This window comes from Drosophila bipectinata, chromosome 3R (genome assembly GCF_030179905.1).
Source record: "Drosophila bipectinata strain 14024-0381.07 chromosome 3R, DbipHiC1v2, whole genome shotgun sequence".
Taxonomy (NCBI): Eukaryota; Metazoa; Arthropoda; class Insecta; order Diptera; family Drosophilidae; genus Drosophila; species Drosophila bipectinata.
This window is the reverse complement of record NC_091739.1, coordinates 15,824,165-15,849,840: the sequence shown is the minus strand read 5'-3', so window position 1 is coordinate 15,849,840 and position 25,676 is coordinate 15,824,165. Positions and strand designations below refer to the sequence as shown.

Here is a 25,676-nt window from a genome sequence, read left to right as displayed (position 1 = left end):
CCAACTTGGGATCGTGCGGCAATGTGTGGCACGGACAAAAACAAAAACATCAGAAAAAATAAAGAAACTGGCCGCATGACGCGTCCAAAATGCGCGACAACTCAAATCTTGTAATAGCCGCAGCCACAGCCTGAGCCGCAGCCTCAACATGACAAGAAACACAGACTCTCCTCCTTGGACTCAAGTTCCATATTCATTAGTTACAATAAGATACAAAAAAAAAACTACAGAAACGAAAAGAAACGGCCAAGAGGAATCACTGCGGCCGTAAAAGCCATGATCATCAGGCCACTAAATGTGGCTAATGACTGCCAAGGTGTCTCACCTAAATACCCTTGATTTCAGCCTCCCCTGGAACAACAGATTTAGCCATTTTCCTCTCGCAAATTGAAACTCTTTTCTATTAATTTTTATGATCTTTCAAACTGAAAAGACCAAGTCGAAAAATACTGAAACAGGAAGACCGAAGGGGAAGGAATATATAACTCCGATAGCTAAAATCGAGCTCGTCCAACATTCAGCTGGACAAGTTAAGGAAAACCTGATTTTTCCTTTCGGCCCAGCGCTGGCACTGCTGCCATGGGGGCCGGATATGGCCAAATTGCTAGGGTTCCCGGTCGCCGGTAATTGGCATTGCCAATGCCAAGCCAACAAACTAAAAAAAAAAAGAAGAAAAACAAGAGCAAAGCCACAAAAAACAACTTGCAAGGAAAACGACAATTTTTTGTATGTTAACAAAAATAAATATGAGTCCGTGGGTCTGGACTCCTCTCCAGTGCTCTACTCTGGTCTAAGCTTCCATTCAGGGCCGGGACATGTAGATGTTTTTATGTTTCTTAATACCCTAGCCGGGCAGAGAGCCATCAACTTCTTTATGAGCAAAATAGGTTTCAAGGGCAATTACTTAACTTTTATATTAAAATATTTTAATGAGATTGCATACACTAGAAAATGCAGAAAAGGGCATTGCAAATTCGGCCAGAGAAGCGAATACATACATTTTTTTCATAACTTTTTTAGGCAACGACAAACGCCAGGAAAGACAGATGTGCGACATTGCAATTTGTTACAGTTGCAGTTGCATTAACGGCAGCAACTCTGAGCTGGAGTCGGGTTCTGGGCTGGAGTTTGGGTTTCGGACTAGAGTTTGAGGGACTGCCAGAGAGACTGTGGCAACTGCTGGGGGAATTGGAACTGGAACTTGGGCTTGGGAAGAGGAATAGGAAGAGGCAATTGCAACCTAAATATTTTAATGCCCCGCCGCATTGATGGTTCGCTTTTTTGCTGATGATGTTGCCACTGTTGTAGCTACTGCTGCCACTGTTGCTGTGGCAATTAACATTTTTTGCGTGCACAAATATTTTTCGACTTGGGAGAAAGAAGGCAGTTGCGGGCCAGTCCCAGAGTCAGAGCCAGAGCTTCGGCAGATGCACGTGAAATTCACAACAGAAACAGAAGCTGAAGCTCTGAAGCCGATGCGGCAGCAGCAGTAGGCAGTGGCAGTTGCATGAAACTCAAACAAATTAAACCTAAGGTGAGTGCTACAAAAAACAGAAAAATTAACAACAAAAAACATGGAATAACAAAAACAATAAAACAAAAAAAATGCATGCCAGCCAACTGAAAAAACAACAACAATTGACTCCGAGCCGGGCTAAAAACGTAACGAAATATGTTAAAATGCAACCAAGTGAGTAAATTGTGCGCAGCAACTAGAAGAAAATGCAAAAGTGGGGTTGTGGGGGGTAGAACTGTTTATGTAGCTCATTCGCCCACTCAGACACACACACGCACACCCACTTGGGCACTTCATAAACTAAGCAAATTATTATTTAAAAGCCCACCAAAAGGGGCGGGCCAGAGGCTGAGGGCGAGGGCGAGGGCTGGAGCCTTGGGTACGGCTTTCGGCTGCACTTGTACAAAAATTATGCACAAATTGTTTTAATTACGCGCTGCCGCAATTTGTGGCAACAGCTGAAGGAGGGGTAGGCCAGGGATACTGGGATTACGGGAAGGGGGGGATAGGATTGGGGCAGAGTGGCAGGCATCAGCCGCATTGCTGGGTTGTGGCAACAAACTTTGGGAAAATTGTTGCCAAATTGCATTCGGTTTGGCATATTTTTTAGCCCTTTTTGGTCGACGAGCTTCCATATTAGCCATATTAGCTTCAAGTGGAGCTCAATAGGGCTGCCGAAAATACTTAAGATGAGTTGCAAGATGTGGAAAATTGGCCAAATAATATTATTTCTATTTTTTTACATTTTTTGGCTTTAAGGCGCACTCCTTGGACCTACACTGACGAATAAAAAATGACAGCCAGTTACAATTATTACATTTTACAATTTAGATTAGTCTGTTTATATAATTAATTAAATTAAAATTATAATTAAAAGCTAAAAACGAATATACATTTTTTTATAAAATCAATTATGCAGCATCTCTGATCTTTAGGTAACCCCATTTTTTCGCTTACTGTTGCCTCATTTATTTATTTATTTTTTTTGTTCATTTCATGTTATTTTTAATTATATGTAGCTGAATTAAAAAAAATTGCTCAAGTTCGGCATAGTAGACGATAGGGAGTGGGGCAAGACTCCAGCCAACGGCAAAGTGGAACCGAACCCTCCACACGGCTTAGATGAAGCCGCGTCCCACCCTACTCCTCGAACAAGTGCCTTAAAAAATATTTTCACTTTACATTTTTTGCGTGCGAATAGGGATAGGGCTGGGGGCTGGCAGCGGTGGTGGCAGGGCTGGGAGGAGTGGCAGGAGTGGGTGGTAGACACAGCGGTACGCGGACCGGTAGCCGAGATAGAAAAATACACAGACAATGTTGCTTGCCGCTAAGGTACTGATAATTACTGGGTTGCTGTTGCAATGCCACCCCCCCAGTATCCCCCCTAAAAATTTATGTTGGCTTTGCATGCCAGGTTCAGCTAGGCACTGAAAAAAAAAATGGCATACCTTTTTTAGAGTTTCATTTTGAACTTATTTAGTTTTTTTAAAATTAATTGAGGGACAAGGCTTGACAAGAGCGATTTTCAGAATATTAAGCTCTCAGAATATTAATAGTTTCTGCCTTTTCTCTCAGTGTATGCTTCGTTGTGTGTGTGCTTGAGTGGGTATAGAAGTCAAGTCAATCTTTAGACTGTTTTTACATAATTATAACAACGCCGATGCTTCTTCAGCTGGCATTTTATTGTTTTCGTTTCGCGAACTCCCTGCATTTTTACAACGCCACCGTTGTTGCTGTAATTTAAATGCCTAAACAATAATTTGTGCATAATTCTGGCCGGGCTGTTGTTTTTGGTTAATATGCAGTCATGCCACAATGTCGGTTATAGAGCGCGATCTCTGCCGCGCCGGCTGGCAATTATGTTATGCAAATCTTTTGGTGGCCAATTAGGGCAATTTCCTCGGCCCAAGGGCTCCAAAGGGGATCCTTGGAAAAATTCGCAAGACAAAAAGCCACAATATCCGTTTGCTGTTAGATTTCGACCATATCTTACGCACTCTACGCACAGCCCGATTTTGGACCGGACCGGACCTCGAAACGCAGGAAAGATGTATGGCTCAGCAATTCAATGCTACAAATGGGCGCTGGTTTCCGGTTCCGTTTCCGGTCGAAAATTTACAGCTTGCCTTGGCGGCCTGCCGTAGTTTCAGAACCTTTCATTTCCGCGGACACGCACAAAAATCATGCGTGGTACAGTTGTGCTCGTTCTTGGCATTTTACTTGCAACCCAAACCGCGTACGGGAAGCCCCAAGTCCCAGACCCACAAAGGTGCCACAAAGAGAAAATATCGATAAAGTGCACCAAACCCAAACTGCGTGCATTTTATTTATTTATGTATATTATAAATTTTACATACACATCATTACGTTGCGTTAACTCTTTTAGCTCGACAGGCAGCCCAGGCGGTTGCAAGGGGCACCGATTTACGCACAATGAAGAAAGTTTTGTGGGCGTTGCACCAGGGGCAGTAGGAGTCGGAGTGGGTGTAGGGAGGGTAGGGTAATTTTTAGCTTCCGTTTGCCGTTGCTTATTTGGGCATGACTGAACGGCCACCCAATCGGCTGATCCCCAACCCCGAAACTCCAACCCCCGAATAGCCACTCGGCTTGCAGCGAAAACCCCGCCCCCAGGCGCACCCCCACCCACCACGCCTCACGTGTGCATGCGTGAAAATTTTTCCACCACATCGATTACTTTACGCAAATTAGTGCGTAGATATTTTGCAAAAATGTTCTATAAATAATTTAATATACGGTTCGGTTTGATGTGCGGGTAATCGCCGTAATACGAGTAGCAATGCCTTTGCCATTGCCTTGGCTCAGGTCAGTTTGCTAAACTCCTGCCAGGACTCTGGGGGCGGGGGCACATGACGCTTCATTTAATTTAAACGCTTAATTTAGTAAATAGGTATGTGCGTGGGGCTCAACAATTTTCTCTGCCTAGGCACAAAACTTTTGCAAAATATCTTAATGGGAGAAAAATAAACAAAGGTATAATTTATATAGTAATCGATTTGATTTTATTTTGACCAACATGGTAGCCATAGCAGGCTCATCCAAAACCAGCTTTCCCCGAAATAAACTCTAAAAGGTAATTGATGCGAAGTGAAAATGTCTTTACGTCTTGAACAAAAAATATTTGACTCGCATTTATTTTTTCACACCTATTTTGAAAAAATGTAAGATTTTATTTAAATTGTAGTTTAGTAAGGCATGCCAAACCCGCTCAAGCCGCCCAAAGTCAAACTCAATCGTATCCTTGAGAGGTGGGCAAGCCATAGAAGCTTAAGTTCTCCTTGCCATAAAGGCTCTTTAAATATCGGAGAACCTCTCCGGTCTGCCACTCCGAGGCATTATTCCGGCAAGAAGGACAGCTCTCTGGACTGGGAAACTGGATCTTCGGGAACTGGGGATCCTCAGTGGCATCGCCGGACAGCCGTTCGTTGACCTCGTTGTGACCGGCCCACAGCCAGAGGATCTCGTCGTCGTGGGTCCTGACCAAGTCCATTCGCCGTCTCTTAGCCATTTCCTGGAAGTGATTGGAGCAGTCCGTACAGCCTAAAAAGTACTTGACAAATCCATGAATGGCGGACAGGACCGTACCCGGAGGAAGCTGGTTCGCTGACTGGCCCGCCGCCACTGTCAGATAGTGGAACAGACTCCACAGGGAGCAGGTGAACCCCCTCAAAAATGGCTTGGAGGAAACACAGCCAACATAGCGTTTTCCCTTGAAAACTTTCGCAAGTGGCTTTTCCACCGCATCGACAGTCTCGGCAAACTCAGATCCGGAGGTTTCATTGAAAGCTGCCAGAGCCTTGTCTAAGCCTAATAGCAGAACCTTTCCATTTTTGTTCAAGGGATTCAACTGGCTAAGAACCCGAAGGAAGCTGTACAGGGCCGTGAAGTTGTCCCCCCGGAGGAAGAGAGCCTTGGGAAGTTCGATGTGCAGAAGTTTATCGATGGCCTGTTCCAAATCGGCGCGATATATCTTTCGAGGCTGCTTCAGCACCTGCGCTATTATGGCCTGCTTTTGTTGGTCCAAAAATTCAGAGGAATCGGTTTGTGTGGGTTCCGGTAATGGAGGCACTGGCTTGTAATTTAGACTTTCAAGGAACTTTCCAATGGATGCTTGGTAGCCCTCAGTTCCTGAGAGACCCTCTGTTTTGCCCTTTCGATCAATCATGAATACTGTCCGATTGGAGGGCTTTATACCCAAATGAGAAAGCAATTGGTAGTCGTCAAAGACTCTCACAGCCACTTGGTCGTACGGCAAGAGAGAAAGAATGGAATCCCTGCCAATCTTAGAATCTTTCGGTTGATAGACGAGGGCTACGAAAGCCTGATCATCGTGTTGAAATAATGAGCTTAGAGTCTCGTTGGGCTTTAAGAATCCAAAATTAGGCTGACCTGGCGACCCGTATTTATCCTTTGACACAAGATCCGCCAAAGTTGAGACAATGACCTTCGGGTCTTGAGAGGGTATGTCCACACCCAAGCCGAGCTCCTTCCCTGCGAGCTCCGAGGAAAAATACCTCAGCGTGGGCGTTTGTCGGATGTCGAATTTTCTACAAACCTGCACGTTCCTTTCCTGGGCACAGTCGACTGCATAGATCCGTAGGACTCTCCGCCATTGGTACAGGTCTCGGGACAAAGACTTGAAAATCGGCGCAAAACGCCGGCAGTCCCCACAGAAGCTGTTGAGGAACTGCACCAGTTTGCTCACCGACTTCAGGCTCAAAGTCGATGGAAGCGATTCGGTGTCCAGCATTACCACATTGTCGTCTTTGTTGTATAGGCTGGCCTCGTTTTGATTGACTCCGTTGTCCAGCCCGGGGGAAAGGAGTGGAGTTTCCAGAAAATCTTGGTTCGGTGCAGTGGCAATTGTGGAGAGGAGACTAGGCTGGGGCGTTTGATGGACGAAGTCGAGGATCTTTAGCACAGCCTCCACATATGATTCTTTATCGGGACGGTCTGGACTGAGTCCTAAAGCATTTCCGAAGCGATCTACGATTGCCAACTTTTCATTCACCACATTCAACTTGCGGAGTATAGAAATGTAGTCTAGGTATCGCACTCTCACCTGCCTATACGGCAGAAGGTCGAGCAAAACCGTAGGATTCAGTTCATATACTGCATCGTTCTGCATTGGTTCGACATTACTGTGCCGACCCCACGGATCACGTGAGTTCCACCACCATAGATTGCGATAACGTCCAGGTTTTTCATCGTATACCAGTACTAGGTACTCCACATCCAACCCGAAGTTTCTAAAAATTGACTTCACCGTCTCACTACGGTCCATTTCGTGGAAGACTGGCCCCAGCTTGGGAGTTGACTTGATATTTTTTAACTTATTCTTCAACACCGATAGAAGGTCCGGAGGCCCTAACGCGCCAATGTACTCGCCCAAGCCATCCGCCCTACTTCGATGGTTTGGCGAGAAGTAGCGCAGCGAAGGAGTCCTTTTCACATCGTACATTCTGCATATATTCACGTTGTGTTCCTGGCCACAGTCGATAGCAAAAATTCGAAGGAGTCTTCGCCACTTGTACACCGTCCTGGCGAAGTCTCTGAAAGTGGGGACATACCGCTGGCTGTCTCCGAACAAGTTGTTAAAGAACAGGACCAACTTTCCAGTATTGGGGTCGTTAAATTCCATTTCCAACTGAGTCGAATTTACAGTTTCGACATTGTCCAGTCCATAATATAAACCGTGCTCGGGATGGACTTTGCCGGAAAAGAGAAGGATAAGGACCAAGGCTGCAGTTAATGATTGGAAACGCTCTGATGACATGGCCCCCATTTCGGGCGATTCCGTATAGGCTCGTGGATCTGCAGAAACTAGTGGATACTGTCTCGAAATATTGAGTATTTGTAGGCAAGACCAATTGAAATCGCTTCAGCTAGACACACCATAATAATTCAAATTCTCCACTAGTGGCATTTAAAACAATCACATTATAAACAACATATATTTGTATATTTAAAAACACTTGCATAAAAGGTATATATGTATATGGCTTAAAGATATTATAAAATGTTTAAAAAATAATTGGTCCTTTTTAAAAAATTGTGTTTTAAAAGTTAACAAAATGAGTAAACAATAAAGTAGTAATTGACAAGTTGAAAGCCTAGTTAATTTAATATTTCCAAGCCCAAAGTCAAACTCAATTGTATCCTTGAGAGGTGGGCAAGCCATAGAAGCTTAAATTATCCTTGCCATAAAGGCTCTTTAAATATCGGAGAACCTCTCCGGTCTGCCACTCCGAGGCATTATTCCGGCAAGAAGCACAGCTCTCTGGACTGGGAAACTGGATCTTCGGGAACTGGGGATCCTCAGTGGCATCGCCGGACAGCCGTTCGTTGACCTCGTTGTGACCGGCCCACAACCAGAGGATCTCCTCGTCGTGGGTCTTCACCAAGTCCATTCGCCGCCTCTTGGCCATTTCCTGGAAGTGATTGGAGCAGTCCGTACAGCCAAAGAAGTACTTGACAAATCCGTGAATGGCGGATAGGACCGTACCCGGAGGAAGCTGGTTCGCTGACTGACCCGCCTCCACTGTCAGGTAGTGGAACAGACTCCACAGGGAGCAGGTGAACCCCCTCAGGAATGGCTTGGAGGCAACACAGCCAACATAGCGTTTTCCCTTGAAAACTTTTGCAAGTGGCTTTTCCACCGCATCGACAGTCTCGGCAAACTCAGATCCGGAGGTTTCATTGAAAGCAGCCAGAGCCTTGTCTAAGCCTAATAGCAGAACCTTTCCATTTTTGTTCAAGGGATTCAACTGGCTAAGAACCCGAAGGAAGCTGTGCAGGGCCGTGAAGTTGTCCCCCTGGAGGAAGAGAGCCTTGGGAAGTTCAATATGCAGAAGTTTGTCGATGGCCTGTTCCAAATCGGCGCGATATATCTTTCGAGGCTGCTTCAGCACCTGCGCTATTATGGCCTGCTTTTGTTGGTCCAAAAATTCAGAGGAATCGGTTTGTGTGGGTTCCGGTAATGGAGGCACTGGCTTGTAATTTAGGCTTTCAAGGAACTTTCCAATGGATGCTTGGTAGCCCTCAGTTCCCGAGAGACCCTCTGTTTTGCCCGTTCGATCAATCATGAATACTGTCCGATTGGAGGGCTGTATACCCAAATGGGAAAGCAATTGGTAGTCCCCAAAGACTCTCACAGCTACTTGGTCGTACGGCAATAGGGAAAGAATGGAATCCCTGCCAATCTGGGAATCTTTCGGTTGATAGACGAGGGCTACGAAAGCCTGACCATCATGTTTAAATAATGAGCTTAGAGTCTCGTTGGGCTGTAAGAATCCAAAATTAGGCTGACCTGGCGATTCGAATTTATCCTTTGACACAAGATCCGCCAAAGTTGAGACAATGACCTTCGGGTCTTGAGAGGGTATGTCCACACCCAAGCCGAGCTCCTTCCCTGCGAGCTCCGAGGAAAAATACCTCAGCGTGGGCGTTTGCCGGATGTTGAATTGTCTACAAATCTCCACGTTCCTCTCCTGGGCACAGTCCACTGCATAGATCCGTAGGACTCTTCGCCATTGGTACAGGTCTCGGGACAGGGACTTGAAAACCGGCGCGAATCGCTGGCAGTCCCCACAGAAGCTGTTGAGAAACTGCACCAGCTTGCTCTCCGGCTTCAGGCTCAAAGTCGATGGAAGCGATTCGCTGTCCAGCATCACCACATTGTCGTCTTTGTTGTATAGGCTGGCCTCGTTTTGAGTGATTCTGTAGCCCAGCCCGGGGGAAAGGAACAACAGGCAGAACAGTAGCCGAATCATCGCCACTCGATGCTCACTGGTTCAGTGGGATATAGAAACTGGTGGCAAGGCGGAGACCATATGGTAATTATAGCCTTGTCTGTCTCGTTTAACCCAAATCGGAGACTCTCTTTCGCTCAGAACAAGTTTTTCGGTTACCTGCCTGAAAGGCGCACCCACATCTACAGATTACGTTCTCAAAGTTCAAAATAAAGCATATTTATGTATTCAAATCACATAATAAAAAGGTGGCCGCGGTGAACAATGTGTTTCTGTATACCCAGAGAATGACATAGAAATGATCTAAGAGACTCGGCATTCCCTGGTGATCTTACATTCGATTCGAATTTAACAACCTGAGATAAAAACTCATCAAAACACCGAACCTAGTTTCCAAAACTCGTTGGCCTCTAGTAAAAAGATATTAAAATATTCACCAATATTTACAAAATTTTATTTTATAAAATGGTTCTAGTGTTAAAGACATACATATATCTTTTAAATATTACACTTGCCTCCCGGGATGAACTATAATAATGTTAGTATTATTATTTATATTAATATTTGAATCATTGTTTGGAAAATAGACATTGGTATCGGGCACTCCATAGCCGCTAACTTGCTTTATGTCATAGATAGTAATTATAAACTTCAAGACTTCTGACTCTATGAATTCGTTCCTGTTATTCCGACATGGTGGGCAATCCTTTTTTGAGGGAAACTGAATCTTGGGGAATTTGGGGTCTTCGTTTGGATCTCCAGCCAGTCTCTTATTAATTTCGTTGTGGGCTGCCCAAAGCCAGAGGATCTCCTCTGCGTGGGTTTTGACCAATTCCATGCCCCTCCGTTTGGCCATTTCCAGGAAGTATGTCGAACAAGTCGCACAGCCAAAGAAGTACTTAACAAATCCGTATAAAGCCCGGAGAACAGAGCCAGCCGTGAAAATCTTCGGGTATTTAGCAGCCTCCACGGTCAGATGGTGGAAAATAGTCCACAGGGAGCAAGGGAAGGCGCTCAGGGCTGGCTTAAGGCAACCTACATAACGTCGTGCAACAAAACTATTGCCCCCTTCTGACTCTAAAATCTTAATTTTTTGAGCCAATTCGGCGCCCGTGATTTTGGTGGCATCTTTTACATAACTATCAATCTTTAATAGAAGGTTTCTGCCATTTTTGTTCAACGGATTCAAGCTGCTCAATAGCCTGATTATTTGTTTCAGGGCTACCAGCTTGTCCCCTTCGATTACCTGGACCTTTGGTAGTTCGATATGCAGGAGCTTGTCGATGGCCTGTTCCATGTCGGCTCTATAGATCTTCAGGGGACCCGAAATTAGGCGTTCCGAAATGGCCTTATTCACATAATCTTCATTCTCAACAGGAGCCACCGTGGTGGGTGGAGTGGGCAGAGGTGTGTAACCGTCCCTCTCAAGCATGGAAGAAATATCTTTAACATGGTCGGCACTGGTGTCCTTTGAGGAAACTGTTCTTTTAACTCCTAGTGGGTCCAAAACAACCATATTTATTTTTATAGGATCGACGTTAAAGTTCACCAAAATATTAGGGACATCCACTATTCTAACCCCTACGCTGGGATATGGGAGAAGGTCAAGGATAGTTTGTTTGCCGACCCACGTGCCCTTTTTTTCAACAACCAGGGCAACCTTGTCGATGGTATTGTTACCCTTAGGTTTAAAGAGATCTGGCAGTTTCTCATTTGGCCCCAAGGGCTTAAAGTTTACCCTGCCATCAGGGTAGGTAGTCTTCACCAAATGCCCTCTCACCTCCTCAATCACTTTGTTTGGCTCCGTCTGAAGGATATTAATTCCGAAACCATCACGCTCCTTTGAAAAAATCGGGGGGAAAAACCGAATGTTGGGCATTTTTGTAATATTATAATCCCGACAAATTTCTACACTCTCGTCCTGGGCACAGTCCACTGCGTAGACACGAATAATGGGCTTCCACTTTAGTAATGTTCGGGAAATTTTCTTGAAAGTGGGCGCATATCGGCGGCAGGTTTCGCAGAAAATATTCATGAATTGGACCAATTTTGCAAAGCCCGGCGCTCCGAGGATCGCTTTATAGGTGGCGCTGATTAACATTTCAATGTTATCCAATGGGCTATAGAGACGGTTGCTTACAAAAGGACAATCTGCACTTCGTTTTCCTCGGCTTCTTCTATGGGAATGCCTACTTCTGCTCCTTTTATGGATAGATGCCTCCGTGTGATCGTCGATTGCGGTAGTGGAGGTGGTACTTCCATCACTCACCTCTCCACTTTCGGAATTTTTATGACTCCCTTCATGCTTCTTGTTACCATCTTCATGCTCATTGTGACCCTCCTTGGGCTCCTTGTGATCTTCTTCGTGGTCTTTGTCTCCCTTCGGGGGATTCTTGCGACCTTCTTTTTGTGGAGGCACTGGAGGTCTATGGATCAAATTAAGTTTGCTTAGTTTTTCCATCGCGTAGATATCTTTCAGATGGTTCAGCACTTTTTTCCGGTCCCAAACATGATTGGTCTTACAGTCTGGACAGCTCTTCGCGGTGGGAAATTGCTTTTTTGGGAAAAGCGGATCCTCCAACGAGCCGCCCGCCAGGTGCCTGTTAATCTCATTGTGGGCTTCCCACATCCACAGGATCTCCTCGTCGTAGTCCCGCACCTCGTGGACTTTCCGGGCCTCGGCTATTTCCTGGAAAGTCCTGGAACACTCGGGGCAGCTGGGAAAGAAGTATCTGATAAAGGAGGCAATAATGTTCAGCACGTAGCCGGGCTTGTATGTCTGCGGCTTCACCAAACTGGCCTGCACGGTCAGGTAATGGAACAAATGCCAAAGGGCACAGCTAAAGCCACGGGGATAGGCTGCCGATCTGCGGCATCCCACAAAGTCCACGGCGCCTATTAGTTTCCCAACCGCCAGTTCGTGGGCGTAGACCAGGTCCTGGAACTCGATGCCGAACATGACGCCTTTGGAGTTAGTCAGGATGTCCTTTAACTTGTCAAACCAATGCATTCTCTCCAATTTCATGGGACTCAAATGCACTAGGACTGCCAGAAAGTTCATCAAAGACTCGTAGGCCTTACCCTTGATGATCTTTATTTTTGGAATTTCACTATGCATCAGAATATGGATGGCCATTTCCACGTCAGCTTGATATATTTGCTTGGGATGATCCAAAACCTTCTTTATTATTTCTTCATTTTCATCCAACAGCATCGATTTTGTTTGGGTATTGGCCCTTTTAGGATAATGATAAGCAACCACATCCTTTTTCTTCTTCGTTACCTCTATAAGACCGTTGGTTGGGTCCAAAATAATCGTACAAAGCCACGACATCATCAAAACTCGATACTTCTGAAGAGCATGCATCTCGAACAGAACTTTACTATTATACTTCACAAAAGAAACTGTGAGTTCTGGAATTTTTTTGTAAGAATTAGTTCTTAATAATTGGTATTAAACCCCATAATCTGAATTTCAGGCTTAAGGAATTTTAAAAACCATAACAAGTTGTTACGTTGCTTAAATGCTTTAACAAGAGGCTTTCTCTTCTATTTTTAATTTTATTTTTAATGTCTTTAAGTTATGTAATGAATTGCTTTAGCTTGGCTGTTTAGTTATGCCCTTTAGGGCCAGGAATTTTTTCTTTAATTCATCAGCGTCGCAACACTTGGAATAAAGTGGCACTTTGGACCCATTTCTCCCCAAGATTACACCCTTTAGTTTGGGCGACAGTCCAAAATTCAAAAATAACCTCGGATCCTCCACGATTCGAACTGCCAAATCGGTGTAGGGCAAGAGATTCAGAAGCGTATGAAAGCCCAAAGTGGATTTTTTTTCTTGAAGAACTATCAGCACGTACTGCAGCGCCTGATCATAAGGCCTGAATAGTGTGGTCAAGTTGTCGGTCGACTCTAGGGGCGAAAAGTTAGGTTCTCGGGTGCTGAAATCGTTCTTCGACAAGTATGTGGCCAGTGCTGATATAATTTCCTTCGGCTCTCGCTTAGTAATGTCCCGTCCATATCCTTGTTTTCCGAAAACAAAGCGTGAGGGAAAATATCGCAGTGTAGGCGTTGCTTTTAAATTAAAGCTGGAACACAAATCCCATTCCTTATCGCAGTTAACGTAGTAAATGCGAAGAACACTGTTCCACCTTTTGAGCTGATGTGCCAAAGCATCGAATTTGGGGGCGAATGACACACAAGCACCACAGGTAGGCCGCATGAATTGGACCAGTTTCCCTAGAGCCGGAGCCTTGAGAGCTTTCCAAATTGTACGATTGGTCAGCAATTCAATGTTATCCGCGTCATATAGATATGATCGCTGTTTATTATTTTTGGGGCCCCCAACTGAAGGCGTCCTCTAAAGGCGAGAAATGTGTAGATTAGCAAACACTCAGTTCAATTTCAGTTCTGGTTTTAACGAACCTTTTTAACGCCATGACTTTCCAAATACCTACCTACCGTTTCCCCATCAGGACTCCATTCAACCCTCTGGAGTGCTCCATTTCGGCGGAACAGTACCATTTTCTCTTGATTTGGTTTCAGTCCAAAATTAGCGAAGATATTACGGTCTTCTAATATTCTCACAGCTACCTGGGGGTAGGATAGAAGGTTTAGCAAAGTCCTGATGCCATTCTGGGAACCCTTTTCTTGGAGGACCAGCAACAGATATTGCACTTCGCTGCCATATTCCTCGAACAATTTTGTCAAAGACCTTGACCGATCTAGTAACGCAAAGTTTGGATCCTTGGGCCTAAAATGAGATTTCGAAATTTCTCGAATAAGCTGCATAGTAATTGATTGCGGGTCCCAGTTATCGAATCTGAAGTAGTGCATTTTGAAATCGGAAGGGTAAAAATTAAGTACTACAGTCCTCTGACTTTTGAGGCAATTGGCGTCGTTTGCCATTTTGGGATCATCACAATCGACTACATAAATTCCTAGAACTCGTCGCCAGTCTCTGAGCTCTTTAGCCAACTTTTTATAGATTGACTCGAACTGTCGGCACTTTTCACAGGACCCACTTATATAGTGAACCAGTTTGGCCAGCGACGGTGTTCCGAGGACCTCCTGGAGGGTCGAGCTGTTCAGCCATTGAATGTTTACCGAGTTCCTGTAAACAGATGGCGAAAAATATCGCTCATTTCGCTGGCCATTCGATAGTGTGACAAAAAATATTAAACTGAAAGCTAATGTAGTCCACATTGTGGCTTTTAACAAAAACTGAAGGCTTTTATACGGTGTGGTTTCTTTTTAAAGCAGCAGAAGTTAGTGTCGCTTTAGCCAATTTGGTGGATGGAAGGTGGAACCAAAGTTTTGAACACAATACTTCTTTATTCGATTTATTGTTTAACATTTAAAAATAGGGAAAATACTACTAGTATCCTGTCATGGTGGGTAGTCCAAAGAAGCTCAAGCTTTTCAGGTTGTAAATGCTCGTCAGGAAACTCAGCACACTGGCATTGTTCCAAGTCTGATCCATGCACTCATGGCAAAGTTCCTTGGGGGGATACTGAACCTTGTGGAACTTGGGGTCCTCAGTGCCGTCGCCAACAAGCTTGAGGTTCATCTTGTTGTGCGCTTCCCAGAGCCATAGGATCTCGTCCTCATGGGTAGTCACATGATCCATGCCCCTGGAAATTTTCATGAACTCGTTGGCGCAGTAAGGGCAGTCGTAGTAAAAGTACTGGACAAAGTCCCTAATGGTGCGGATCACAAAGCCGGGCTTAAAGGGAACCGGCTCCTTGGCCGCCTCCACGGTGAGGAAGTGGAAAAGAACCCACAGGGCGCAAGGATAGCCCCGCAGGAAGGGTTTCGTCGCAGCACAGCCAACGTAGTGCCGCCCCTTAAAGACATTTCCGATGGCGTTCTCCAGGGAATACACCGTCTCCAGAAACTGGTCTCCCGAAGGTTTCTTTTCGCCCTCCATCCACTTGTTCAACTGCTTCAGCACTGTTCTGCCCTTCGTGTTAAGAGGGTTCACCTCCGAGATGAGCTTTACCCAATTCCGAAGGGCCACCAACCGCATTCCGCTCGGAGTTCGCATCTTGGGAATCTCCATGTGCAATATCCTCATCAGAGCCTGTTCCAAGTCAGCGCGATAGATTACGGATCTATCGTTGAGGGTGTCAATGACCATCTCTATCGTCTCATGGTAATAGTCGTCGATAGTGTCCACCATTTTTGGTTGAAAGTAATGGGTTTTCCCAATGCCTGTACGGCGCCGAGCTTTTCGCGATATCAACTTTGACACACTTTCCACAATGTCTTCACTGGTTTCTTCTTTAAACGACAAATTTACTTTCTTCAAATGGCTATCGAAGAGAGCCACCTTCAAGCCAGGAGCTTGCTTCTCCATCACCGCCGCATCCTTGACAATTCTTACGGTGATCTCGGGCACGTTTGACAACGCCAGGAGCGTCATGGTGCCCACTTCCGTGTCGTTCTTCTGGAAAATTAGCAAAAGATACTTCTTGATGAGGCTCTTCAGATCCTCGCCTGCCGTTAGGGGCTTAAAGTTCACGCCGTCTTTCTTGTCCTCCTTTGTATTGATCGCCACTTGGGCGGCCACTTGGGGGGCTATGGGTTCGGTAGTGGAGAGTACGATGCCCCTGGTCATATCCGTATAGTGGGGTGGAAAAAAGAGCAAAGATGGCTCTTTACGGATGTCGAACTCTTGGCACACCCGCACATTTGTCTCCTGGCTGCAGTCGAAGAAGTAGACTCGTACGAACCGATCCCACGCCTTTATTTTCCGGGACGCAATCTGCAAGGTCTCCTCGAATATGGTGCAGTCGTCGCACACATTATTGGAGAACACCACCAGCTTTGAAACATTCGGAGCTAGCAGGGCTTTATGTAACGCATCGAAGCGCTTCAGATCCTTAACGTATTTTCCATAAATGTAATGGTTTTTGACTTCTGCCGACGAATAAGCAAACAACAAAGCTCCTATCAGAAGCAATTGGGTGATTTTGGAGAACTTCCCTTGGTGTGCCATTATCGTAGTTAAGGTAAAGACTAACTAAGCCCCATGAAAATCGGAATTGTTTTGTTCTAGTTCTAGTGGAACTTATTAAATTAGGTTGTTGATAATAGTAAATCCTATTAGTTGGCAAAACATTTGCTTTTGTTTCTAAAGAATTTTAGTGTGTGTTTGCCATCGTAAAAAATAAACACTTTGCGGTTACTATGTTTTAGTTTTTAATCCTTTGTGGCTCGTTTGTCCAGAAGGGTCCTTGGGCTAATTAGATGTAAGTGACACTAACGACCCCAATGTGTTTCCAATTATCAAAACACAAAGCAACCACAAGGCCAACTCACACATGCCCCGGCACTCTGCTGCCAAATGCAACAAGTTGGCCTTGGCAACGAGTTTGGCAATAGCTCGCTCCAAAAGTGGCCAAAATATCAGATGCAAAATATGCAAAAACTTTTGCGGAGAACCCGGCCAACCGCAGTTGACGTCACAGATTATTCGCCATGAAAGCTGAGGAGATGAAACAAGACAAGCGCCACTCGAAACTTTTGCCAGCTGACTGAGGGCAAGTCGAGGGGGGAACTGAGTGGGGTGTGAAACAGCAAGCCTCAAATGCAGCTTAAAACTTTTGGGCAACAGTTTATGCAGCGCCCCTCCCCCGTGCACCTACCGAACTATGATCCAACTGCCACAAAATGGCCAACTTTCGGATGGCTAATTTAATTGCAACGATGGAAGCGGCCAGGCTCTGCAGCATATTTTGTAGCATACTTTGGGGCGAATTAAGTGTGAAAAGGCGTTGCAGTGGAAATGCTTAAGCGATTGTAATATTACAAACTTTAGATAAGCGCCCAGAGGTGTTTAGGGAGCTGCTTGTCGGCTTATTGTCTGAATTTCATTAGGAGTCTAGGGCGCTCAACAGGGCGTATGATTTATATTAGAGTTCATGATAAGATAATGGCTTACTTCAAAATATGAAATCAATACAAACCTAAATGAAGAGTTAATTACACTGTTATCCTGCCCCAAGCCTTCCGCACAATTTGAGCTTACGGGGCATTTTGTTTAATAAGACTCTGGGCCATTTCCTATAACCGCAACAATTGTCGCACAAACTTTCAATCAGCAAAAAAAAAAATATAGAAAAAGTGGAAGAGCCAGCACAATGGCTGGGCAAACAAACGGCGGTGGGGGCGGTGCTTAGTACACAGTTCCAAAAACCACCCACAACCCACTCTAGCCACACGGCGGTGGCACTGATGACGATCAACAACAATGCGCTGACTGACACGAACAATGTTGCAAATCGGCTTGCAAATCATGCAACACACAAATCGGAGGCAACTCAGACATGATGGCAGTCGTCAGTGAAAATAGCGTAAAATACAAATATTGTGCCAGACTCAGTCCACATGTTTTTTACCCATTTCTCAATTTCTTTTTTTATATCCTTTTTTTTTGTTTTCGATGCTGTTTTGTTCTTGTGCCAGGATGCACTGCGTGAGCTTGATAGGGAAGGGAAGGACCATCGAGGCAGTCCATCAAAACGATTTGAATGCGTCGCTGACGTTGATGAGTTTGAGTGAAAAGCGGCAGCGTATGGCAGGACTGGGTGAAAAAGGATATTCAGGATGAGGGACAAACAACGAGCCAAGTTCGTCAATCAAAAGCTAAACCGAAATCTCTTCATGCGTGGAACAGAGAGCCGGCAAAGCAGGGCAGAACAGTCAAAGGATGATGTGGGATTCAGGACGCCACTGAGAGAAAAAATGACTCAACAGGACGTGCCTAGCAGGGGGCTATAAGATGCGGCTCAGACCAAGATCTCCGATTGGTCATTTATATGTCTTATTATATGGTATCTTCTTGACCATAATTTTCTCTCTCTGTACACAGTGGCTGCAGATGCTAAGGATGCGTTTGCTGTTTGTTTTGTTTTAATTTTCTCGATCCTTTTTTTCGCCTGACTTTTCCCTTTTTCCGCTGCCCTGCTTTGGCTTTTTTCCTTTTTTTCGTTATTTGAAAAACCCTTCAGCTGGTGAATTGTTGCCATGTTTTTATTGTTGTTGAGTTTGGTTTAGTTTGCGCAGCTTAGGCAGCTACCAGTTACCAGTTAGCAGCATTAGCAGTAGCCGGGCCCTACTAACTGTTTGCATTTGGCCATGTTTGTAGTGCAATGATTAGGGAGATGGGGGTGATGGGGAAAACGCATTTGACATTTCATCAGATGACGACTATGTCTGAAATCGCCGCTGATGATTTGATGCGTCTCGAGTGTGGGGTGGCAAGTGGCGTGGCGGTGGCAGGGGCAGGGGCAGGGGCGGTGGCAGCCGTGGCAGCAACAATGCCCTGAAATTTGCATTGTTAGCAAAACACTACACGGAGCTAAATGAACGCACCCACGCACCCACACGCACTTGACAAGTCCCCAAACCAAACCAATCCGAATCCGAACCCAAACCCTTCCAGAGACCCAACCAGAACCCTTTCCCTCGGACGCCTCGCCCCCAGCTTTTACTTCCGCTTTTAATTAAAAATAAAAAATATGTACGCTGGAGCATAGAAAAATAAAAATAAAAAATCCACTGGATTCCCAACCAAACCAAACAATAACAAAAAAAAAAGGCATAAAGGGATGGGGGAAAAAATTCACAATTATTTGCGTACAAAAAGGCTGTAAATAAAAAAAATTCAGAGAGAGAAATTGAAAAAACCGCATCACATCGGGGTGGTCCTGCCGACCTGCCATCCTGCCGGGCTGCAGGCAGCTATTTGCATGCGTATCTCACAGATACGCACTTTGGTTAGATGCACTCTGAGGGGTTGCATTCGAGTCCGGGCCAGGACATCGGCAGAAGCTCTTAATTTGTCTGCAAATGCAGCAAACTAATGAAAATTACGCAATTTGAAAAAATGGAAAAACTTTTTGAACAGCCTGTGAAGAGGGGCCGAAGGGGTTGCAATCCGACGAGGGTGGGCTAATGAGAGTGGGCAGGAGGTGGACTTGTGGGCAAGGATATGCTCTCAGAACTCAAGGGTCTTATGGTTTAGCAAATGCTCTAAGCTTGGGTGGTATATATTACCATAAAGAGGTTAAGATTTAGAGCCCAATAGTTGCCAAGATTAAAGCATAAAATAAATAATTTTTTTCATTTTAAATATAATATATTTGTTAGGGTAACCTATCTATGTCTTAAATACCCTTTTTAAAACTAGAACTATCCATTCGCATTAGCAATATGGGATTTGCAAACACATCCTGGCAGGACACTCCGGCAGTCTCCAATCGAATTAAAACAAACTGTTTTAGCAGCACTTTTTTGCATCGATCTGCTGGCTAAAACCGCAATAGAGGGCCCAAAGCCACAAGGGCAGAGACTAATCCAAATAGGCTTAATAATTACCTGAATAAAATCAAAACCAAAACCAAGGGGAAACTGAATTGAAATGAATCTGGCAAATGCACCAGCTCGTAGTTCCCAGCTGGATCGGCCAGAGGCAGGCAGCCCATTTAAAATGCGTTTGTGTAATTGATGATGTTCCAAAGTCGCATCGATGGGGACCGTGATGCCTCATTAAAATGCACTTAATTAAAATGCAATGGCAAAATCAACAGCAATTGCAACTGCAACTGCAACAGCCGAAGCAATGCTAGTGAGGCAGCAATCCGCAAAGCAAAGCGTTTAAGACGAAATCCAGTTTGCTTTTCGATAGAAAAAGCAGCAGACGAAAAACTACAAGACAAGCCAAAGCATCTCCTCCAGATACAAGAAAGATACAAGCAACACCAAGAATGAAGAGTGTCGCATCTGATGAATATGGAACTTGCAACAGTAAGACTTGCAACAAAGAGCAGCACTGAGCCTCTTGTAACTATTTCGATGCGTAGCAGACATTGCTGCACGAATCCGCCGAAGAGGCGACATCCACATCCACATCGATGTCCACAGGCACAGGCACATCCACATTAAACCCAAGCCTGGCCAAGCAAAAAATGTCATAAATAAATTGCTTAGCAACATTCACTGACGCGCCAAATAAAATCCCATAAATGATCGAATGCGATTTTTAGTCTATGCAGCAACGGCGGTGGCGACGAAATGAAAAAATAACAGAAGAAACAGCTTTAGAACCAACCAAACAAAATGCTCTTTAGACAAATGGAGCTTAGTAGCTGGATACCCTAAGCTTAATATTTATACTATAAATAATACGTTAACCTTAAATTTATACCTTTTGATTAGTAATCTTTCTATCTATTGAATAACTACCTCTTTCTACCTACACTCATCTATCATTTTTATCTATCGGTATGCTAACTATATCTAAATGTTATACTAAGCTTCCATTTTAATAGCCGTATTTTATTAATTAATCTCAATGACTAGCTTGGCATTAAAACCATCATACTCGCTCCAAATAAGAGTATTTTAGTTAGGCGTTGTGTAGACAACTTTGCGATGTGACTTTTTTCAGCCGCCGACTTCTTGTTGCGACTTTTTTAAGAATTTCAAATGTTTTTCCTGGTAAATTAACTAAAAATGCGCTGAAAACGCTGCAGCCTGGAGCTGGAAGCTAGAAGGCAGCTCGAGGCAGCAACCGTTTTTGTCGGGAACTGGACAAAAAATATATAAGATAGACCAGAATCTGGAGAGCAGCCGAACGCAGACGCAGCAATTTCCTATTTTACCAAAGTGGTAGCTCCCCGGCCGCCCGTGTTTGCTTTTGCGTCATTAATGTGGCTTTTAAATGCGTTTTTCATCGCCATAGAGAGGGGTTCGGAATCGGGATCGGGAAATGGTAGTGGAAATTGGAGACACCGAGGGAAAACACACACAAGTCAAGTGAGCACCTTAATTATGTGTCCCGGGGTCTTGAGAGTATTGGCTGATTTTGTAATTAGGTTTTCATTAGAACTTGGCCACAACTATGGAGGGGCTGTCGGGCTGGTTTTTGCCCAGCATTCCGCAGGTGAGTTCATAACTCCCAACTGCCAAAGTCAGAGCCAGAGTCAGAGGCCCGAGGCAGGCCAGGAGTCGTGCTGGCTAATTTGTTGCAGGTCACCTGACCTGGCAGGTCTTCTGGCTGATTGAGTTATACCCCGAGTGGTCGGACATATGTAAACAAACAGTAGCCAAGTGTTTTCCTCCAGCAGCAGCACCCCCTCCCGGCCAGAGAACAAGACCCACACGAGCCCCACACGAGCCACCGAAGGAGCCACCACAATCAGAGTGAAAGATACGGCTAAAGAGCCGGCGTCTGCATTTGTCTTGGCTGAGGATGAGCAGGCGGATGAGGATCAGCCAAGCTCTGAGGCTCTTTAGCCCGGGTTCCATTGAGAAGAGCACTTGGAGAAAATTAACCTTATAATTAATGAGTTTAAACAAATAAAACAAAAACATTATCTTGATGTTTTAGATTTTAAGAGATCTATCTGAGTCTTGAATAGAGACAAGTAAATTTTCCAAAGTGATTAGGACCTCCTTCTTTTGCAGTGCAGTTCCCATATGCGGCACTTTCTTTGGCCGTGGATTATGCAGACAGAATCCGCGACTTGGATGGAGTATGAGGAGCATGGAACCGGGAGCTGGGAGGATGGGTCTCGTGGATAGAAGGCGGCTCTGCTCACGTCTCTGGGCTGCATTTTGATTTATCCACGCGCTGCCGCTGCCACGGCCACTGCCTCAGTTCTTGTTGCTATTGTTGGTGGCTTTTTTCTTGATTTTGTTGTTGCTGGCGGCGCTTCAACGACTGCTCGTGATTAGCGTGGCGTTGCAGAAGGTGTGTCCCAAACACAGGCAGCTATATGGCCGCATAGCCACCGAGACACCAAGCCATTGAGCCAGCATCTCATCCCAGCCACCGTGCAACTGAAGTAGCCAAATGCTGCTCAGGACTGCCGGCAGCCGAAATGAATGAATGAGATTGAACCTCGACGATCACATCAATGAAAGCCAATGGAGGGGATCTGAGGGACTTAAGGAGGGGCTTAAAATGAATCAGAGAGTATCGGAATGCACTTTCGGTGGCCAAGCCCAAGGGAAGGTAATTAGCCAAGACCACACGCGTTTAAGCCACAGAATCTGTATCTAATAGACTCTGAAGGAAGATTTTCTCGAAACTTTACTAAATACTACCTCAATTTAAGGTTTAAGCTAAGAAGGCACTACAATCAAGACTTCCATAGTCTCTTAGAACCCATAGGGCTCTGGCTCTGAGTCACTGATCCCCCAACCCCCTTCGCTTTTAGATGCTTTTTGTTCGAATGTTCTATAAAAATGCAAAAATTATGAAAATTCGCCAGCTATTGTGGTCTCTTTGGGCCGGGCTATTTGCCTCTCTGGCTGGCAATTCGTGATAACTGGTTTTTGTGGCGTATTTTTAGCTATTTTTGGCGCATTTCGTTTTGATTCCTGTTCTGTTCTGCACTCTTTGGCTTTCTGCTGTGTGACGCGTCAATGAACCTTTGCGCCGAATGCATCCAGCAGATACTCAGATACTCGGACAAAAACGAACAAACTACCACATTTCAGTGAGTTTCGTTGTCCGGCCACCGCGACACATGTCTATGAATTCTAATTATTCGCCAAGACACTGCCGAAAGGTAAAAATATGCAAATACTCTTTTTGTCTAATGCCTTAAGCGGTAGCCGGCCGATCATAAAAGCCAATCAAATTCCCTGACATTTCCTGAGTGTCAATCACCGGAGGTATTTGCTGGATACATATTCTGCTCGCCTCGAAAAATATTTCCTCCCAAGTTCGAGGCGAAAAGTTTTAGCCAAACCACAAATCATGAACGTACGAATGCGAGTACGAGCACATCCAAAGGCCCAAAGGTAATCACACTGGAACTCAGGGGCTGTGGAACCGCTTTTACAGTCTTTTTTTCCTTTGGGCTTTTTTGCAGCCCAGCCAACAACTTGTTTTGATCGATTCCACTGACCACAGTCAAGGAGCTGCCAGTTGGCAGTGGCAATCAAAAAATGTGTGGCAAAATCAGCGCTGAAATACTTTTTTAATGAACCTCTTCCTCTCGGCCGGGCCAAGCACATGGCGTTGCAACTCAACAATTTGGCGACACGAAATCAAAGTCATCGCATCTGCTGCTGGGCTGGGCTAGAAAATGGGCTGGACCTGGTCCCCCCCCCCCCCCCCCCCCATCACATTTCCCTTCCCCCTGCTCTATTCCAATCCAGATCGGATCTCGGATCCAGGTAACATTAAAATGCGACTTATAATTGCACACGCACTTTTTATACTTTGGCGAAATTAGAGGAAAAATCAGCGACACTTGGAGAAACTATTGCACTACCTATCATGAAATATAAATATCTTTAATATAGAAAATAATTCCTTGAGAATGTATATGTTTTTCCTAGTGCATTATACCCAGAACTGAATGAACATTAAAGCTCAAATCGCGCATCATGTTGCGATGTCAGCGCTCAGAGGCCGCCGGCCAAGTTAATGACATTGCTGCAACATCGACTGCAACTGCAACTGCCACTGGCCGGCAGAACAACAAAAAAGGCCTGGCGACAACTTTGGCCAAAGACCAAGCCAGAAAGCCAACAAAATCAGGCAGCAGCCGGCTGAATTGGCAACAACAATAACCAGCGGCGTTGATGAGCAAAAAGTGGACATTTTGATTTTAGAAAAATATATAGAGAACCACTTTTTTGTGAGTGGTGCGGTTTTGGTTTTGTTTCCAGATCCATGCTGGAAGCTCCCAGCTTGCAGCTCCATCTGAGTGGCATGCCATCATCGCCGGCCAATGGCAGGAATGGCCGGAGCAGCAGCTGTCGCCTGTTGCACACACAGGGGCAAATAGATAGAAAAACCAGGCCTAAATGCTTGTAACTTGGCCAGGAAATCTGCCAGTTTTTGTTTGTACCCGGCGATAGCCAAAAATTTACGAGTCCATAGTCGGAAAGGATACCTTGGCTGAGGTACAACATGGCTGAGTTTGGAAAAGCAATCGGGCTAATGAGGAGATTCTTTTCCAGGGCGAACTGCCTGTTTACTAACCATTTGCAATCACAAGCCCAGTTGCATACACAATTTTCACTAGTCCTGCGGAAGGACTTGCATGTCAGGCTGTCGTGCGAGGCGCGGTCATTAACAAATCGGCTTTATACATATGTATCTCTGGCCCCCTGTCTGCCGTATGAATATTCCAAAAAGCCAAATGCTATTGGCTGTCATCAGCATAAAGCAATGTGGCCCGAAGTCCGAGACAAGCGCCTAATTAAAAATGCAATTGAATGTTTCCTTTTTGCTTTCTGCTGACGGCTTTTCTGTTTTTGTTATTTTTTAACGGATGAAAAGAAGTTAAGGCTCCGTTTGTATTCGAAATGCAGCCTTAATTAAATATAATTTACAATTCGCCGGCGGTCATAACTTCCCAACAAAAGGCCGGCCCGTGACAGGCTGGAAAAGTGAATGACGCGGGCGGCAAGGGCGGAGGTAGAGTAGAAACAAGTAGGGGGCGTGGCGCCCCTTCGGGCCATGAAAATGTTTCGACCGAAAACAACAAAAGAGCATGTTTTGAGGCAATAATGGACGATGCACTAATGTCATTCTATGGTCTCGGCCAAACGGCCAAACGACGGCAACATCAGCGGCATTTTTTCGTTCGAAATTATCATAAATTTGTCGTTGGCCGTTTCGATGTTGTGGTCGCATAGGAAAGGTTAACATTTTTCCCTGCTTTTTGCGGCTTAGCTGTGGCTTAGCTTAGCCCGGCTCGGAGTGACTAAACCCTGGTCGAAATCGGCGGGTCGGCTAACACGAAAAGCACTGAAATTTACGGCTAACAAGCCAAAACAAATAATTTCGGAATTCGTCACACGACAGGGTCTCGCCACAGGGATAATCCCATGCATAAATGCATTAGCAGACACTCTAAAAAGGATTTTGGGAGTTCTTTCACCCATATGGAATATAATTTTATCCACAATATAATTGAGCTACCTCAGTAAGTGCCTGGAATTAAAAGATTTTTAATCAGCGCTCTGGCCTTCCTTTGACTGACTTATCTTCCGCTGAAAATCTTTGTATCCGCCGCAGGGATCTCTCCTTTTAGTCCTGCATTCAATGGCGTCCTTTATTTTTTTGCTTAATTATAAATGCAAAGTTCTGTCTTCTATCCAGTTTATTTTTTGTCGCTTCTCCTTGAATTTTTTCGGTCTGTTTTGGGCCAGAAACATTTTTCGTTTTGGCCCTGAGTGACAGGGCTTTGTGTGTCGGTCTGGGGAAATGAATTTTACTTTTTCGGCCGGCAGGAAGTGCCCCAAGGCGGACCGAGCAGGAGTGGCTGGGAAAAAAACAAAAAAAAAAATGGAACGTCGCAAGTGGAAATGGGAATCTTTTAAATGCAATTTAAGGCTCAGCCCGGTGCAGCAGTGCG

General features: G+C 45.0%; 4 protein-coding genes and 1 long non-coding RNA gene across 8 annotated transcripts; 1 reads left to right on the top strand and 4 right to left on the bottom strand.

Annotated features, from left to right (window-relative positions):
• Positions 1 to 4,638: 4,638 nt before the first annotated feature.
• Positions 4,639 to 7,369, bottom strand: LOC108129955 (sulfhydryl oxidase 1-like). The gene has a single exon (XM_017248270.3). The coding sequence runs from the start codon at positions 7,317 to 7,319 to the stop codon at positions 4,764 to 4,766; it is 2,556 nt and encodes an 851-aa protein (XP_017103759.2). The 5' UTR covers positions 7,320 to 7,369; the 3' UTR covers positions 4,639 to 4,763.
• Positions 7,370 to 7,658: 289 nt separating this feature from the next.
• LOC108129956 (sulfhydryl oxidase 2-like) lies at positions 7,659 to 9,331 on the bottom strand. Its single transcript, XM_043211988.2, has one exon. It carries the CDS (start codon positions 9,304 to 9,306, stop codon positions 7,684 to 7,686), a length of 1,623 nt encoding a protein of 540 aa, XP_043067923.1. The 5' UTR covers positions 9,307 to 9,331; the 3' UTR covers positions 7,659 to 7,683.
• Positions 9,332 to 9,671: 340 nt separating this feature from the next.
• Positions 9,672 to 12,421, bottom strand: LOC108129195 (sulfhydryl oxidase 1-like). Its single transcript, XM_043211656.1, has 3 exons — positions 11,555 to 12,421; positions 10,532 to 10,708; positions 9,672 to 9,695 (listed from the first exon to the last, which is right to left on the bottom strand). The coding sequence occupies exons 1-3, from the start codon at positions 12,419 to 12,421 to the stop codon at positions 9,672 to 9,674; spliced, it is 1,068 nt and encodes a 355-aa protein (XP_043067591.1).
• A 2,241-nt stretch (positions 12,422 to 14,662) lies between these two features.
• On the bottom strand, positions 14,663 to 16,285 carry LOC108129196 (sulfhydryl oxidase 1-like). The gene has a single exon (XM_017247152.2). The coding sequence runs from the start codon at positions 16,283 to 16,285 to the stop codon at positions 14,663 to 14,665; it is 1,623 nt and encodes a 540-aa protein (XP_017102641.2).
• A 142-nt stretch (positions 16,286 to 16,427) lies between these two features.
• On the top strand, positions 16,428 to 21,753 carry LOC138926657 (uncharacterized). Of its 4 annotated transcripts, none has more exons than XR_011443260.1 (4): positions 16,428 to 16,538; positions 20,741 to 21,108; positions 21,168 to 21,235; positions 21,420 to 21,753. It is a non-coding gene; the product is annotated as an uncharacterized lncRNA (long non-coding RNA). The 4 variants fall into 4 exon arrangements; XR_011443261.1 differs by having other exon boundaries at positions 21,417 to 21,753; XR_011443262.1 differs by having other exon boundaries at positions 16,444 to 16,538; positions 20,826 to 21,108.
• Positions 21,754 to 25,676: the final 3,923 nt, after the last annotated feature.

What these genes read in the sequence shown, in the direction of transcription:
- LOC108129955 (XM_017248270.3), bottom strand. Translation starts at nt 7,319, where the DNA reads ATGGGGGCCATGTCATCAGAGCGTTTCCAATCATTAACTGCAGCCTTG.
- LOC108129956 (XM_043211988.2), bottom strand. Translation starts at nt 9,306, where the DNA reads ATGATTCGGCTACTGTTCTGCCTGTTGTTCCTTTCCCCCGGGCTGGGC.
- LOC108129195 (XM_043211656.1), bottom strand. Translation starts at nt 12,421, where the DNA reads ATGGCCATCCATATTCTGATGCATAGTGAAATTCCAAAAATAAAGATC. An exon ending in AAAATTCCGAAAGTGGAGAG is followed by an intron (nt 10,709 to 11,554) that starts GTGAGTGATGGA and finishes TCCATGCTTGAG; the next exon opens with AGGGACGGTTACACACCTCT. An exon ending in TCGAACTACCAAAGGTCCAG is followed by an intron (nt 9,696 to 10,531) that starts GTAATCGAAGGG and finishes TCTTTTTACTAG; the next exon opens with AGGCCAACGAGTTTTGGAAA.
- LOC108129196 (XM_017247152.2), bottom strand. Translation starts at nt 16,285, where the DNA reads ATGGCACACCAAGGGAAGTTCTCCAAAATCACCCAATTGCTTCTGATA.